Source organism: Seriola lalandi, unplaced genomic scaffold (genome assembly GCF_002814215.2).
Source record: "Seriola lalandi dorsalis isolate HSWRI2012SDOR001 ecotype SW California unplaced genomic scaffold, Sedor1 jcf7180002054977, whole genome shotgun sequence".
In the NCBI taxonomy this organism is placed as follows: Eukaryota; Metazoa; Chordata; class Actinopteri; order Carangiformes; family Carangidae; genus Seriola; species Seriola lalandi.
In genome coordinates, this window is record NW_019525527.1 from 732,476 (window position 1) to 749,789 (window position 17,314).

Genomic DNA, 17,314 nt, shown 5'->3' on the forward strand with positions numbered 1-17,314 from the left:
TGCTTATTTCTTCTATTTCAATTAGTCTGAAAATATAATATAAAAATATGCTTCATGTAAATGTCACCTTGATTTTTAATGAGGTAAAATGTAATTAAAAATATAAAATAAATAAATGTAAATGAAAAGCTGCACTGAAGGAGACACACAGGCAGCAACACTACAGCTTCAAGTACTCTATACACTTTACTCTGAAAGGACTCACAGGAAACAGTATTCTGTTGTGTCTGACTTTACGCTGGTGGAGACGACGTCTTCTACCCACATATAAAGGTCCTTTATTTTCTCACAGGTGAGGACAGGAAATAAACAGCAGCTGTTGATCAAGATGTGTATAAGAGACAGGATCTGAACAGAGACATCAAACACATGTTGATCCGATTCAGTGACTTCACTTACTCATTATATCATTATCTCTGATGTCCCTCCACAATAAAACTTCCTTCAATTTCACAGTAAAACAGAACATCATGAGACACTGCAGACAGGAGCTGATCACAGCTGATTCAGCTGCTGCTAAAGAGACAGTTTGACTAAATATATATTTTATAACATGGTTTAGACATCACTGACACTCTCCTCTGTACATTCATACACTTTTCCTGAGCACATAAAGACAGAAACTCACACAGGCAGCAACACTACAGCTTCAAGTACTCTCTGCACTTTACTCTGAAAGGACTCACAGGAAACAGTATTCTGTTGTGTCTGACTTTACGCTGATGGAGACGACGTCTTCTACCCACATATATAGGTACATTTTTTTCTGACAGGTGAGGACAGGAAATAAACAGCAGCTGTTGATCATATTGTTTGATTCCAGTAAATCAATGATCCAACAACAAGGATGTTAATCCTTCAACACAAGAGTTCTTTAACCTCTAACCCTGATGAAATAAGAACTGAACAAACACAAACATGATACAGCAGGAAACACGCAGTGAAGTCACTAAAGACAAAGTGAACGTATCAAACAAAGGAAACTTACACTTGGTTAAAACAGAGTTGAAGAAGAAGAGTCTCCATCTGACGCCTGCAGAGAAAAGAGTGAGACAGGTGAGCTGTTTCCTGGAATCAGCCACGGCTCCACCTGTGATGGAGGAGGGATCAGGAGCAGATCATGCGGATCACCGTCCATATTCTTGGGCTTAGACCTGTATCAGTTCCTGAGCAACAGATTTTGATCTGAGGTTGAAGAGTTTCTGTCGTTCCCTCTTTGATTTTATCTGACTGTGGTTTCATTAGACTCTGCTCTATCATTTCCCTCCACCTGAGCGAAGAATCCAGAAAGACCTGTGTAGCGTACATACGTGGTCTGGCATCAGTCACAAGCCATTAAGGAAGTTCATTATAAGGACATGCAGAGTTACGGTCCCACAATTGACACTTTGTGACTCTTCCCACCATCAAATTAATAGGAAACAGAGACATAGGACCCCTCTCCCACAAACACACCATGCTTTTAGCATGTCCGAACGACACAGAACCGGACCAAAGGTCAAAGGGTCAGCTCCAGAGGATCAACCAATGGACACCAGACAACTGGAGAATATAGGCAAAATCTCCAGTTTGTAACAATAAGACTTTGTCTAATGATATTCGATTGTTTCTTGTCTGGGACAAGAAACAACAAAAGGACTAAGGTGTGAATCCTGGCCTCTCTGTGCCATGCATGAACACACACACACACACACACATGCACACACACACACACCAACCTCCCTTCCTCTGTCCCTCTCTAGATAAGAGTCATAAACTACAACCCACATTCCAGTCCTGGGTAGTGACCAGCAGAACTCTCTTCAGACACAGATCTGAGGAAGATTATATAATTAAATATCTAACTGTTCTCTAACTCATGAGATGTTCCTATGTAATAGTTTAATCCCAAACTTATATCTTATACAATGTTTGAAATGTAACATGTAGATTTTAAGACAATGTCTTCATGTTACCATACTCAGCATCCTTCACACACTCCATGACATCCAGCCAAAGAACTATAAACTATTAGCTTTGGGAAATGTTAATATTGTTGTTTGATCAGTTAACCACTTGTATTATGATTAATTCCAGGTTTGAAAGATGTAATATGAAATCCACACTTGTATTACTCCTGTCTGTCTGTCAGTGCCATTAGGTTTATAAGTTATTTCATTTAATGTTTTGTGGTCATGGTGGAAGACGGATGTGCGAGTTTATAAGTAAACTATAGAATTAAATTACTTGAAAGTTCAGTGGAAAATGACTCTCTTCTGCAAGTGGAAACACAGGAGAAGGCGGGTGACGTCCCTGAAACGTGCGCCAGCCCCCAACAGTCATGATCAATTCACACATTGATAGAAACTGATAAGAAACTGGGAGATGTGGCGCCCTCTGGTGGTGAAAAGAAAAAAACTGACGACATGATGTCACATGACATGACTTAAATCTTGTTAATAGAGTTGTACTAATGACGGATGTTAACGACACTGATACCAACAGTGATGTCTTCACTCAGAGAAACTACCATGATCACTGCCCCCCAGTGGTTACTGTCAGTAACTACAACTCTCCACATACAGCACTGACAACAAGACTGATACTCACACTGACATTATTCCACATTTCTGCATTATTTTAGCTCTAATGTTCATCAGTCTGATAATGACCGTCTGTATGTGAACACAGATATTATTAAACTGCTATAAACACTCATGTGAACATGTTTGTAAACTGGCTGATAGAGTATTTACTGCCCTCCTGTGGTCACACTGAGTCACTACAACACTACATTACACTGACAGGATTCACACTTATTAGGACATACACAATAAAGAGTGTACAGTGTTCCTGCTTCTACTTGGAAAGTGCATTATTTCTGGAAGCTTCGGGCGGCGGGGGGAAGGTCAAAGGAGCATGATATCGATCCTGACCAGCTGTTTCAACAGACTGTCTCCTGACTGATGTTACTAGAGCTCCAGAGAGAAGCCTGAGAGAGGAGGTGTAAAACTACACTGAGATGGTTTTTGGTTCTTATGGATCAACATCTTCACACCACAAAGTCTCAAAGTCCTGAAACAGTAAAGAGAAACCTTAAACTGTCTGACAACAACAGGAGGGTGACACATGTGGAGGAGGATCAGTCACATCCTGATCATCCAGACACATTTGACCAGTGGAGAACTGGTCTGACTGGTCGGGTGGAGAGGACTGGTTCATACATCAGTGAGTTACAGGAATCAGAAGGAAACAGGGAGGGAACGATCAGTCCTGCTTACTCTGTCTGTCACAATAATCAAACAACATATATTCATCTCCTCCTCTTCCTCCTCCTCTTCCTCCTCTATGTGAGCTGGAAGAGGAAGTGTGGAGAAACTCATGTCTCAAAGCTCCAATCTATAAAACCAAAGCTAAGAATTAGCTTCAATATCAAGGTTAACTTCCTGCTGTAAGCCTGAAGTTATTGGTAAGACAGTAGCGCCATGACATTGGCTTGTATTAGATGAAACAACATTTCTGTTTGAAGGGAAACAACATGTATAATCTTATTTATTATTATCATTATGTTACTGATGATGTTTTAATAATTGATAATCTTTGATCATTTTAATGAACTTTATCTTTTTTCTTACTCACGCTGCAGGATGTACTGTTACTTTAGTTTCAGTGTATTTAATCTCCCAGCATGCTGTGCACCAGCTGCCACCAGAGGGCAGCATTAGCTCGATTTGAGCAGTTACTAAGTGGCTGCTGCATCACTGACTTCGTGTTGGCAGATTTATAACCTGAACTTATTCATGTCATATTCATTATTAAATGTCTTTATGTGTTTTTGACTCATGTTTGTTCATAAACTAAAGACTCACGTCTCTTGTTCACTGTTATTCTTGTTTCCTTGTGAGGTGTCATGAACATTTCAGCCTGTGGGGGGCGTTAACGAAGCCTCAGTCTGGATTTTAGAGTGACGTGTGCTCTACCTGACTGAGCGACAGACTTTCACCTCAGTATCTGAAAAGTAAATGTTTGCTGTGACTTTGTGCTGAGTCAGACGGAAGCCGATCGATAGCGACTCGAAGGCAGCGCGTCTTTCATTTGGTTTTTATTTTTCCACACTTCTTTGTCGTTGTCGTGATGTTGTTTGTTGTTTTTCTTTTAACAGCTGCTGAGTTTTACAGCTGTGAGCATGATGAGACGTGACAGAGTCTGAGCGCTGACCTTTGACCTCAGCAGCGTCCCACGCTCTGTTCATTTACACAGGTGACGAGTTTCAAACAACTCGGGGACAAAAGTTCGTACGATCAAGGAGACGTTTCATCAGTGTGACTGAGGCTGCACAATGACCCCTGACCTTTTCCCTCTGGCGCCACCATCAGGACAAACCCGGTACTGCACCCCAGACCTGAACTACCTGTTTCCCCTGTAATTACTTTAATTTCCTTTTAATCATTTTCATTTATTTCTAATTATTCTGAAGTTTTCTACTGTGGGTTTGTTTCACTTTGAGCTCTGGGCGTCTGTGACGACATTTCTCACTATTTTCTGAGTCTTTACAAACATCAACAAATATTTTCACCAATCAGTCGATTAATTAAGGAAATGATCATCAGATGACTCCACAGTGAAAATAATCATTAGCTGGAGGTCTGTACTGAATACTTCCAGCTGCAACAGTAAAATGCTGTTTACACATTAATGCATGAATAATAACATTATATAAGAATAATAATATAACAACAATAATAACTGGAGAGATTTGTCTGCACTGAGAACATTTTCCTGATGAAGTACTCATGTACTTTTACTTCAGTAACATTTTTAATGCAGTACTTTTACTTAATGTAGTATTTGTACAACTGCATGTACCTGTTCAGGTGCAGGCGTCTCCTTCACTTCATTACCTGCACTTGCTTCTGTTTATTTGTTTATTTCCATCTCTGATTAATATATTGATTGTAATTGATATAAAAGGGGTGGACACAGTAACAGAAACACCTGTCAGTGTAATGTTGCTGCTACAGCTGAATCAGAACAGACAGGTGTTCCTAATAAAGTGGACACTGGGTCCGACAGAGAGACGGTGTGGTGGAGGTTGAGTCAAAGTAAACACGCTCACATTAAACATGTCCGACTCATACTGACTCATACTTTGACCCTTCGGTCAATACTCCCCCCACGACAGAGAGACAGACCGAGACACAGAGACAGACTGAAGAGGGAGTCTGCTGGATCTGGTTCTGAGGTTCTGCTTGGAGGTCTGGATCATGGTGGAACCAGCATCGAAACCTGCCGCTGTTCTACTGCTGTGTCTTCTGCACAGCTGCCTGACAGACCATGGTACCGGAGCCGGAGCGGAGCCGGTCGGGCCACAATATTTTACTGACAGTGAAGGTACTGGTCGTAACAGCACGGTCCTAAAGGTGGTACTTAATTATACAGTTGTAATAATCATAATAATCTGTGTTAAAATTCTACTTTTTATACAAATATATTTAAATCTTAAAGTGTTTTACAGCCGAATTCAAACTAAAAAAGGATCAACAGTTTGTAATAAGTTTATTTTCTTCGATTTAAATTTAAAGTTAAAGGACAAACACTTTACAAACTTCAGTATTAAACCTGAATCAACCAGACGCAGAGCTGGAGCAGAAGATTTACTGCAGCAGTTTTCAGGTTACGTTCATCAGCCACATCAACAACCCGTAAATAAAGTAGTTAAACCTCGTTCTACTGCAACATCCAAACACTGAGCAGTAAAATAATGTGTAAAAGTACATCAGCCACAGGGAAAGGGAGTACTTTTACTTCTTGCTGATATTTTTCTGAATGCAGGATTTTTCTAATTTAATTTAATCTAATCTGATAAACTCTCAGTGTCCAGTTTATTAGGTACACCGAGGTTATAATCAGCTGATTTTCTCTCTGTAGTCTTCCTGGGCAGCCAGGTGGCCTCGCAGGTTCTGGTCCGGAACAGACGGGCCAATCAGCTGTTTGAGGAGGTGAAACCAGGTAACCTATCTCACAGGTCAAAGGTCAGAGGACTGACCCTCTTCAAGTAACTGCAGTGAAGGTGTTTCTGTGTTTGTGGTTCCTCTGTAGGGAACCTGGAGAGAGAGTGTATTGAGGAAATCTGTGACCATGAAGAGGCCAGAGAGGTGTTCGAACAGCCGGATAAAACAGTACGACTCCACTTTGTTCTGATTCATTCACTCAGTAATCGTCATAGAGTCGTACGGAACCTGAGAACAGTTCTGCTCAGATTAAAATCTAACTCTGTTCCCTTCAGGAAACCTTCTGGGCCAAGTACCTGGGTGAGTACTGCTGCTCCATCACACACACAGATCATATGATACACAACACTGAGGAACCTGTAGAACCTGTAGAACCTGTAGAACCTGTAGAACCTGTAGAACCTGTAGAACCTCTTACTGGCAGAACAGCAGGAACTCTGCAGTCAGAGTTTTAATTGATTCAGTTGAGATTAACTTTGTGTTTGATCTGTTGAACAAACATGAACAAAGTCCACAGCTCAAATATACACAACTCTGAGTACACAACAGCTAACTACCTGTCTGTCTGACTGTCTGTCTGTCTGTCTCTCTCTCTGTCTGTCTGTCTGTCTGTCTCTCTCTCTGACCTGTCTGTCTCTCTCTCTGAGCTGTCTGTCTCTGTCTCTCTCTGACCTGTCTGTCTGACTGTCTCTCTCTGACCTGTCTGCCTCTGTCTCTCTCTGACCTGTCTGTCTCTCTGTCTGTCTGTCTGTCTGTCTGTCTCTCTCTCTGACCTGTCTCTCTCTCTGACCTGTCTGTCTCTGTCTCCAGACTGTAAAGGAACTGTAATGAGTAGAACCCAAGACAACATCGACACAGTCAGACAGTGTATAGAAGGTAAATATCAATAAACATTAATAAACATTAAAGCAGTTCAAATGTACATGTACATTGACGTGTGTGTGTGTGTGTGTGTGTGTGTGTGTGTGTGTGTGTGTGTGTGTGTGTGTGTTCTCAGGTCAATGTATTTTCAGTAAGGGGTTGAACTATGAAGGAAATGTCAACATCACAAAATCAGGGAAACAGTGTCAACACTGGAGGCACAGCTTCCCCCATCCCATCATGAGGTAACCAACTAACTAACTAACCTACTAATTAACCTACTGACCAACTGACTAACTGACCGACTGACCAACTAACTAACTAACCTACTAATTAACCTACTGACCAACTGACTAACTGACCGACTGACCAACTAAGTGACCGACCGACCAACTAACTAACCTACTGACCGACCAACCGACCGACTAACTTACTAGCCAACCGACTGACCAACTAACTAACTAACCTACTAATTAACCTACCGACCAACTGACTAACTGACTGACTGACCAACTAAGTGACCGACCAACCGACCGACTAACTTACTAGCCAACCGACTGACCAACTAACTAACTGACCAACTAACTAACTCACCTGTCTGTCTCTCACCTGTCTGTCTCTCACCTGTCTGTCTCTCACCTGTCTGTCTCTCACCTGTCTGTCTGATCACCTGTCTGTCTGATCACCTGTCTGTCTCTCACCTGTCTGTCTCTCACCTGTCTGTAGGGAGTTTAACATCTCAGAGCAGCAGAACAGCAACCTGGAGGAGAACTTCTGTCGTAACCCTGACAACCGTCCGGAGGGACCCTGGTGTTTCACCCAGGACCCAACGGTCCAGAAAGAGACCTGCAGGGTGCCGATATGTGGCAAGTATCTGCTAAAATTACTACCTACAACTAGTACTACTAACCACAACTAGTACTACCGCCCCTACACACAGGCTACAGTGAGGGCAGGAGCTCTGGGATCGTTAACACTGAGGAAGTTTTGGTGTTCAGAGTTGACCTTAGTTGCTCCGTTGAGTATTAAAGTCGCAGAAGAAGAAGAAAAACGTGTCGTCATAGTTACACAAAGAATGAGATTGATCAAACACTCTTTCTGTCCAGGTGAGGTCTTTGTCCCGCCCACTGTGGCACCTGCCCCGGTCCAAACCGGCCAGTGTTTACGTAACTTTGGCGTAGACTACATAGGCGACCGTGACGTTAGCATGGGAGGCCACACCTGTCTGCAGTGGGCGTCACCGCAGGCCACGGCCCGCAGCCGGGACAAGGAGTTCATCCCAGAGGTCAGCCTGCAGGGGAACAAGTGTCGTAACCCTGACAACGACCCCGAGGGCCCCTGGTGCTACGTGGAGGTATCTGGAAATGTGACCGTGGACTACTGTGACCTGCATCTCTGTGGTAATCCTGCATGCACACATCCACCTGACCATAGAGCACAGGTGTTACTCTCCACCCCCTTACCTGTCTCTCTCTCCACCTGTCTGTCCCCCAGAGGACCAGTTGCTTGCTGACCTGTTGACAACAGAGACTGGAGGGACGGAGCGCTCCGTCCTGGGTCCCACCAGGAAAACCTTTTTCAATCCTCGCACCTTTGGACAAGGAGAGAGTGGTTAGTCATGTTGTTGACTGGTTAACTGACTGGTTTACCATGTTGTTGACTGGTTAACTGACTGGTCGACTGAATGGTTTATTGACTGGTTAACTGACTGGTGTATTGACTGGTTAACTGACTGGTTTACCATGTTGTTGACTGGTTAACTAATTGGTTTACCATGTTGTTGACTGGTTAACTGACTGGTTTACCATGTTGTTGACTGGTTGACTGACTGGTTGACTGACTGGTTGTGTTGCAGAGTGTGGACTGCGCCCCCTGTTTGAAAAGAAGGGTAAAAAGGACACGAAGGAGGAAGAGCTGTTGGAGTCGTACAGAGACAAACGCATCGTTGGGGGTGACGACGCCGATGTGGCCTCAGCACCATGGTAACCACACTTATAACAACACTCTGTCACCGTGGTAACCACACCATACAAACATTCTTGGTAAGAATATTTAAAAGGTAGTCTAACACACCACGCCTTCACGAAGCGTCTTCACCGGTCCAGACAAACAGAAAAATCATGACTGACCACATGACTTCACAACCACGTAAGTCTCATGTTGTCATGTTTATCACAAAATATCATACCGGGCTTTTCTTGTTTGCAGGCAGGTGATGCTGTACAAGCGCAGCCCCCAGGAGCTGCTGTGTGGAGCCAGTCTGATCAGTGATCAATGGATCCTCACCGCCGCTCACTGCATCCTCTACCCGCCCTGGAACAAGAACTTCACCAGCAAGGACATACTGGTCCGCCTGGGGAAACACAACAGAGCCAAGTACGACTGACTTCTTACACCAGAACTACAGCTGTTGATGTGCGGCGGACTGAGCAAAAATATTTTCATAACTCTCCAGGTTTGAGCGCGGCACCGAGAAGATCGTGGCAATTGATGACATCATCGTCCATCCCAAGTACAACTGGAAGGAAAACCTGAACCGTGACATCGCTTTGCTGCACTTGAGACGGCCAGTCACATTCACAGATGAGATCTTCCCCGTCTGCCTGCCCAGCAGGAAGGTCGCCCAGACGTAAGGCTTCTCTCCATTTTACTGTCAGCTGTTTAACCTACACGCCACTCTGACGTTCGGGTTTTCTGTGGCTTGTGACGGGGCTTTGAGAGTTACCTGACAGTTGTTCCTCCCCGGCAGCCTGATGACAGAGGGCTATAAGGGCCGAGTGACCGGTTGGGGGAACCTGAAGGAAACCTGGAACCCATCAGCAAGAAATTTACCCACGGTCCTCCAGCAAATCCACCTGCCAATCCAGGACCAGGACACCTGCCGCAGCTCCACATCAGTCAGGATCACAGACAACATGTTCTGTGCTGGTAACGTTCCTGTTCCCACATTTATTCCACAAGTTAGAAACGGCATGTGAACCAGACACTTTATAAGTGGTTTCAAGTTTTATCCATGCTAGCAGCAGACTGCAACATCACATGACATTCAGGGTCCCCTGAGGATGAATCATAATGTCTCTGATGATCCTCTGACTTTCCCTCTGGCGCCATCATCAGGTCACATTTTAATATGTCCAATACTTTGGTTTCTGACAGGACACCTGCAGAACCGATGACGCTCCCATCATGTTTAGTGTTAAACAGTAACTCTACCAAACTGTTACAGTTCCCCTTTAAACACTGGCTGTGTGTGCTGCAGGTTATAGACCGGAGGACGCCAAGCATGGTGACGCCTGCGAGGGAGACAGTGGTGGACCATTCGTGATGAAGGTGAGAGTCATTTTAAAAAGCACCAGGAACACTTCACTTTAACCCACCATATTATCCCCTCTAATTAATGAAGCTGTATCACAGGAGAGGGAGTGGTGTAGCTTCTTACCTTCCCTCCATCCTCTTCTGACGGCCATACGTCATCTCCTGTCCGCCATATTGCACCGCTGAAACACTGATTTAAAAAGAAGCTGTCAGTAATTACAGTGAAGACAAAAACTCCCATGATCCCACGCTACTTCACTACATCACCAAACTATTTTGGTGATTAATCTGTCGATTATTTTCCTGATTGAATGATTAATAATTAGTTTATGAAATGTCAGAAAAAGGACAAAATCACAAAAAGCTGACTAGTCCAATACGGAAATCACTTTACCACATACGACAAAGAACAAGCAGCAGCTGTAAATGTTGAAAAATTACTTAAATAATTTATTATTAAAAGAGCTGCTGATTCTTTTTTCATGAATGGATCTACTAATCATTTCAGCTCTATATGTGTTTTTCTATGCTGCTATAAATGACTTAAGTGTTGCAGAATAACTGCGCTCTGTAAATCTTTTCAATGTTTTCTGAGCAGTACCCGGCAGAAAACCGCTGGTATCAGATGGGCATCGTGTCGTGGGGCGAGGGCTGCGACCGGGACGGAAAGTACGGCTTCTACACTCACCTGTTCAGGATGAGCAGGTGGATGAGGAAAGTTATTGAAAAGGCAGGAAACGACGACTAAACACAAGCATTCTTCACTTCCTGTTGTTGATGCTAATAAAGTCTGTTCCTTACCACCGCTCTCAGACCTTTTGTCCAATAAAAACCTGTGGAAATTAACAGTTCAAAGTCACATCTGAATATTTGACATAGCAGCTTTTATAGAAGCACAGATACAAAATCTCCATGGCAACACAAACACTGAGTTTCCCAGTGGTGAGAATCAGTCTACCAGCTGGTTAAAATGAGTAGTGTTGATGAACAAGTACAAGAAAATAACTATTATTTTTTACATCTTCACATCTGTTTGTCTTTGGCTGCACCAGCTGTTCACAGATCCTTCGCCAGGTGTGAGGAATGTTTTCAGTGACACGGGGGGAGGCGGGGGAGGAATATTCCCTTTAACTCGTCACTGCAGACGGGATTTAAAGTCAATTCAATCACTGAATTACACATGTTCCCCTACACAGATGTGATGGGAAACATCTGTACTGCTGTGAAGCTGACGGTGTCAAGAGGATATGACTTTCAAAATAAGACTTCTAACTTCACCGTCAGGCCTTTAATGTAAAAACTCATTAGAGCGCACACTGTAAGTTGTGCTTTCTGTGACGTATAATTTAAAGTGTCAGGTGTGAAGGTGTGTGTGTGTGTGTGTGTGGGTGTGTAAAAGATGGGAACAGCTGGTGCAGCCACAGAGATCACACATCATCAAACTGCTGCCGCGATGGACAGTTACCACGGTGACCAAACAACATCCAGTAATCTGACATCAGGCTTTCAGCACATTCACGTCATGTCATAGTGTTCAGGTCAACGTTAGCGTCACAGTGACGAGAGCGGCGCCTGGAGACCGACACAGAGTCATTGTTGTTGTTGTTGTTGTGATGGAGGTCACCAAACGTAAACACTGTATCATGGTGTGGTGATGCAGCTGTGGGCGGAGACAGAGAACCTCCACCTGCAGCCAGCTGGGTCCTGATTCATCTCTGTTTCCTCTGCATCTGGATTGGTTCCAGCTGTTTGTTCACAATAATCAATATCAATCAGTAATCAATACTTTAGATCTCCTGCTGCTTCATTTAGTAGCTGCCACTGAAAACTGCAGGAAACAGCTCTAACTAGTTATTCATAATTTCTTTTATTTGTCATTATAATTAATTATTAGTTACTTATTTAGGTTCTTTAAGGATTTGGATTATTGAAGTGGATCTGGATCTGATCTGGATCTGGACCTGGACCTGGACCGGGACCTGGACCTGGATCCGGATCCCTAAAGGTGCGATGTTTATTCTTCAGTGTGTTGATGGTTTGAAAGTTGAATCTTTCAGGTTCTAGAACAAAAAAAAAAGAAAAGAAAAGAAAAACAGCTCCCAGATTTCAGGTGACGTCAGTTTAGGAGCGAAGCCTCACGCTCTCATGTTGAGTCATGTGAACTGTCCCTGATTAAGTATGAACTCAGCTGCAGCAGCACACGTCCAGATCATCTGTCTGATTATTGATCATCTGTCTGATTATTGATCATCTGTCTGATTATTGATCATCTGTCTGCAGGAGGGAAATCCATCTAGAAACTGATGAAAACTCATGAAACATGCAGAACAAAAACAGACTCTGGCGTCAGGCGCGTCTCAGGCGTCGTCGGGCGCCTCCACCACCGCCACCTCGCTGTCAGTAGTCCGGTGTGTCAGCAGGTGTCTGTTCAGGTGGGTTTTGCGGGTGTAGCTCTTGGGGCAGTAGCCGCAGGCGTAGGGACGGATGTTGCTGTGAGACAACATGTGTTTCTTCAGGTCAAACTTCCTCCTCAGACATTTCCCACATTCAGGACACGAGAACGGCTTCTCCCCTGCACCACAGACACACCACAGACAGTCATGGATGTACAACGCCACAGAGGTTTAATGGTCTAAATTACAGTTGGTTGGTATCATTGAGCAATCTGTGTTATTTCAGTAAAAACTCGTGGAGCCTTCAGTCACTCAGTTTGTTCCCTGAAGATGATTTGAAGGAACAAACGGTGAGTTAACAACTTTAAAGTTGAGCATTAATGAACTGGATCAGATCTGAAACCACGTCTCAGTTTCGGGGTGATACACGGAATAACGGTGAGAATTTAACGCCACATACACGAGGAAACTCACAACACAGTTCCTAATTTAATGGCTTCAGTTATTAACTGTGTGAGAGTAAAAGCTCCACTTCCTGGATTTCTACATCTGACATCTTTCTTCAGTCAGTTTCCTGAGCTGCTCTCTTACCTGTGTGTATCCTGCGGTGCTCGGTCAGGTGACAGGAGATGGAGAAGGCCTTCCCGCAGTCCTGGCAGACGTAGGGCCGTTCCCCCGTGTGAGTCCTCATGTGTTTCTGCAGGTCGCCTCCGGAGGGCCAGCCTTTACCGCACACCGTGCACACGTACGGCCGCTCCCCGGTGTGCCGCCGCACGTGCACGTTGAGGCCGGCGAGCGCAGTGAAGTCTTTGGGGCAGTAGGGGCAGCGGTAGGGCCGCTCCCCGGTGTGCGTCCTCAGGTGACCCTCCAGCCCGTCCCGGGTCTTGAAGCGCTTGCCGCACTGCGGACACAGGAAGCGGCTCTCGGCGCTGTGGCTGGCCCGGTGCGAGTGGAGGCCGGTCAGGGAGCCGTACGTCTTGTTGCATTGGTCGCACTGGTACGAGCGGAAAGTGTGTGTTCGCTGGTGGATACGCAGCTGGGTCACACCTGGAGAGCAGGGACCAATCAGATGGTTCGTTCATGAGCATCAAAATAAAAGTCCAACACATCAGTGTCATCAGAAAGATGTTTACATGTCGATGCTTCAGTGGAACAACTGTGACTCAAAGCTCCTCCCACAGAAGCACCTGTGTACGTTACCTGAGAAGCTCTGCTCACAGAAGCGGCAGTTGTAGCAGGGCTCCGCCCCCTCCACAGAGTGAGTCTGCAGGTGTCGCAGCAGCTGAGTCTGAGAGCTGAACGTCTGCTCACACACTGTACAGGTGAGGTCAGGTAGCCGGTGCTGCAGTCTGTGGCCGTCTCTCTCCTTGGCCGACTCGAACACCTTATCGCACCTGCTGCAGGTGAACCCTCCTCTGTCCAGGTGGGTCTGCTTGTGATTGGTCAGGCTGGACAGGTGATGGAACTCCTTCTCACACTGGCCACACTGGTAAACGGGGCGGGCCCGGTGGCTCCGCTGGTGCGACAGGAGCTCGGCTTTGGTTCTAAAGATGGCGTTGCACTGGAAGCAGGAGTGGGACCTGATGGGGCGGGGCTCGGGGAGGCGGGGCTCCGGGGGGCGGGGCTCCTGGTCACGACCGCCTGGTTGACTCTGGAGGCTCACAGCTCCTGTCGTGGTTAAGGCCGACCCGCAGGACTTGTTGGTACGCAGGTGACGGATCACCTGTGGACAGTAAGACCGATGAGCTGATTGGACAGATCGGACCAGAACTACAGAGGCCGAGTCCTAGTCCAACATGTACCTGCAGAGTTACTACAAGTTTAAGTTTGGTCAAAGGAACAATTAAAGGCTCAGTTTGATTCCACTCCAGCAGACAGTTAGCTTAGCTTAGCATAAAGACTGGAAGCAGGGGGAAACAGCTAGCCTGGCTCTGTCCAAAGGAAACACAATCCACCTCCGGCTCCTTCGGAGGTCACTGGTTAAGCCGTCAGCTTCTTACGTTTGTTTAACCTCCAGTTTAGGTGGGTTCTGTACGGTGTCCTGACTGGGACCAGTAAGCTCTTCAAACTGGTCCTGAACCAGAAACAGGTTGGAACATAACGTCTCCTAAAATGGTGATTTGTCATTTTTGCACTTTGTTTAATTTGCAGTTTATTTCAAAATAATCTCCCAAGTTTCCTGGAAAGAATTTGGTTGTAATTACAGGTAAAACAGGAAGTGGTCAGGTAATACACAATAACACACTCTGAACAGAAACATGCACCTGATTCAAACTGAAGAGATCTCCACCTGCTGGACGACAGATGAACACACTCACCTGAGAACGGTAGATGAAACATTTGCTGCACTGAGGACACTTGTGAGCCACCCGCTGAGAATTATGGGAAATGCTGTACAAAGCGTTAGCTGTGACCTCGGAGCAGGACTGATCTGATTGGTCCACTGTGAAGGATGGCGGGAGTTAGATAAAGAAAATGTTCAGTTTATCAGTGTGTGTGTGTGTGTGTGTGTGTGTTTTACCTGTGTCTTCTGATTGGTCCACAAAGTTTCCAGGTGAGTCCTTCAACCTGACAGGAAACAGTGATGATGACACTTTATTTTGAAGGTCCTGTATCTTTCCAGATAAACTTTTCCTCAGAATTTCATAATAATTAGCTGTAAATATTCAAACTCAAATATAACGAGCAGTTAATGTGTCAACACTTCCTCCGTTTCCTTTATAATTAGTAATAAACTGTGTCGACCATCAATCATAAAACACTGGGAAAAAGAGGCGGAGCATCTGACCCGTCCACCTCCACGATCACAGGTGTGACGGAGCATTCGTCGCCGCCCACTGCTGAATCCTCATTGGATGCCTCCTGCTCGACTGGCGAAACAGCCTGACAGATCACAGTCTCCTCCAGCTCCTCCTGCTCGTCCTCCGTCATCACCACCACCTCCACCTTCACCAGCTCCACGTCCAGCTGCAAGGGGCTCGCCACAGCAGGAAGAGGATCCACCTGGACCTCTGTGTCGGCGAGAGGAGGCTCGGGATTGGTCAGTTTGGTGAGGAGAGGGTGGGACCAGGCGGAGAGGAGGATCTTCTCAGTGTCACAACACACTGAGGAAAAATAATAAAAACAACAAATACAGTTAAAATCAAACCAGAAACCTTTTCGTTCCGATCTGATTCTCTCTGTGATGTCATACCTGTAGTGGTTGCTCCGCCCAGTGAACAGCTCTGATTGGTCAGCAGCTCCCTCAGATCCTCCCGGCCCGCGTCCTTCAGACAGTCCTCCAGACCACCGGGGGCAGCGTCGAGCCACGAGGCAGCCTGAGCGACACAAAGACAAAATATAAAACTCTTTTATTATTAGAAGATGTTTCATTGTGTTTGTTTTTACAGTTTAAATCAAACCAGAACCAGAAAAGAGAAAAAGTATTCTGCCGTCAGATAATGTTGGTATCATGACATGATATCGTATTAAATCAAATCAAGAAAAAAATGAAAAAATCATCAGTGACTTCCTGTTCATTATCTGCGATGTCCCCCAGAATTAAAGTCACTGAGCACCTGTTTGAAGTCGGGCACAGGGAACAGCTGCTCGATCCTGGACAGGAAGTCAGATACGAGGGCCTGGAGGGCGGAGTCATAACTCTGGTCAAACACTTCCTGAAACAGAGACCAGCACAGAGAGAACGTCACAGGGGCCTGGACATGGGGGGGGGGCGGCGGCCTCACAAAGCCTGCAATTATCATCAATCATTGTTCTGATTATGTTCAGAAATGTTATTGATGCAAATAAACAGCAGCAGCATCAGAAACATTTTCATTTAATTAATATTTAATCAGGTCGTTTCACTGATCACAACAGACACACAATCAGCTGACAGAAATAAAACAGCTGACACACTTTAATACAAACAATCACAAACAGTCGTTGACACCATCAGGTAGTGAGGTTTAACATCTCAGAGAAAAGCCTTCATAATGCTGCTGTTTTACACACTGACCTGCAGGAGGCGCTGTCTGTCCGCAGGTCTCTGCGTCACTGTGTCAGTCAGAGTCAACAGAGCTGAACACCACTCGTCCACCTGTTCATCCTGCTGCTGGAGGAACAAACACGTTACATCGTCTCTGAAGTCTGTGAGGAGATTTCACATTCAGTCAATCGGGATTTTGAACCTCTGACGTGAACTAATATCTCGTTAAGACAAAATCTAATTAAGATGCACAAAATCTAAAACGATGTGAAATGAAGAACATTTAAAAGCAAAAACACAAAGAGTCTGATTCTCCAGATCTTTGTCTGCGTCTGGTCACATGTTAGAGCTGCCACGATCAGTCGATTGATCTGCAGCTTCTTTCATAATCAATTCATCGTTTTTTGAACAAAGACGTCAGATATTTGTTGGTTCCAGCTTCTCACATGATGAAGACTCGACGTTCATCTTTGTCACACGTGATAATGAAGACAAAGACATCTGAAGACGTCACTTTGGGCTGTGGGACGTTTTAACGATCGATCGTGAAAGTAGTTCTTCGTTGCAGCCCTAAAAATAATCAGATAACTGGGTCAAACTGAAGATTGTTTTCAATATTGATTAAATTGTTAAAATATCTGGTAACATGAAATATACCAGCCCAAGGTGACTTCTTCCAATGTCCTGTTTAATCCGGCGGCTCAAACCCCAAATATTACATTTACAGTGACAGAAAACAGATTTAAGAGGCTGAAGCTGAGAATATGGATCCTACAATGGCACCAGTA

The 17,314-nt window shown here is 44.9% G+C and overlaps 2 protein-coding genes and 1 long non-coding RNA gene across 5 annotated transcripts in view; 1 reads left to right on the forward strand and 2 right to left on the reverse strand.

The window, feature by feature from the left end:
* Positions 1–5,148: 5,148 nt before the first annotated feature.
* On the forward strand, positions 5,149–10,971 carry f2 (coagulation factor II (thrombin)). The gene is made up of 15 exons (XM_023396443.2): positions 5,149–5,370; positions 5,908–5,988; positions 6,079–6,158; positions 6,266–6,290; positions 6,801–6,866; positions 6,988–7,096; positions 7,578–7,717; positions 7,958–8,251; positions 8,346–8,462; positions 8,707–8,833; positions 9,060–9,227; positions 9,307–9,480; positions 9,601–9,779; positions 10,111–10,181; positions 10,765–10,971. Exons 1-15 carry the CDS (start codon positions 5,244–5,246, stop codon positions 10,912–10,914), a joined length of 1,908 nt encoding a protein of 635 aa, XP_023252211.1. The 5' UTR covers positions 5,149–5,243; the 3' UTR covers positions 10,915–10,971.
* Positions 7,011–7,282, reverse strand: LOC147817294 (uncharacterized). Its single transcript, XR_015436494.1, has 2 exons — positions 7,178–7,282; positions 7,011–7,117 (listed from the first exon to the last, which is right to left on the reverse strand). It is a non-coding gene; the product is annotated as an uncharacterized LOC147817294 (long non-coding RNA).
* Positions 10,972–11,033: 62 nt separating the features above from the next.
* The window catches only part of LOC111646878 (uncharacterized), a 9,347-nt gene continuing 3,066 nt past the window's right edge, over positions 11,034–17,314 (reverse strand). Inside the window, exons 4-12 of one of the 3 annotated variants that reach the window (XM_087171122.1) lie at positions 16,557–16,649; positions 16,117–16,215; positions 15,753–15,876; positions 15,348–15,663; positions 15,081–15,127; positions 14,878–15,002; positions 13,760–14,282; positions 13,151–13,606; positions 11,034–12,738 (exon numbers count right to left, since the gene is read on the reverse strand). In XM_087171122.1, coding sequence (XP_087027248.1) covers positions 12,524–12,738; positions 13,151–13,606; positions 13,760–14,282; positions 14,878–15,002; positions 15,081–15,127; positions 15,348–15,663; positions 15,753–15,876; positions 16,117–16,215; positions 16,557–16,649 — 1,998 coding nt within the window. In that variant the 3' untranslated portion in view covers positions 11,034–12,523. Of the gene's footprint in view, positions 12,739–13,150; positions 13,607–13,759; positions 14,283–14,877; positions 15,003–15,080; positions 15,128–15,347; positions 15,664–15,752; positions 15,877–16,116; positions 16,216–16,556; positions 16,653–17,314 lie in introns of all 3 variants that reach the window. The other 2 variants (XM_023396442.2, XM_023396441.2) reach the window with 2 other exon arrangements.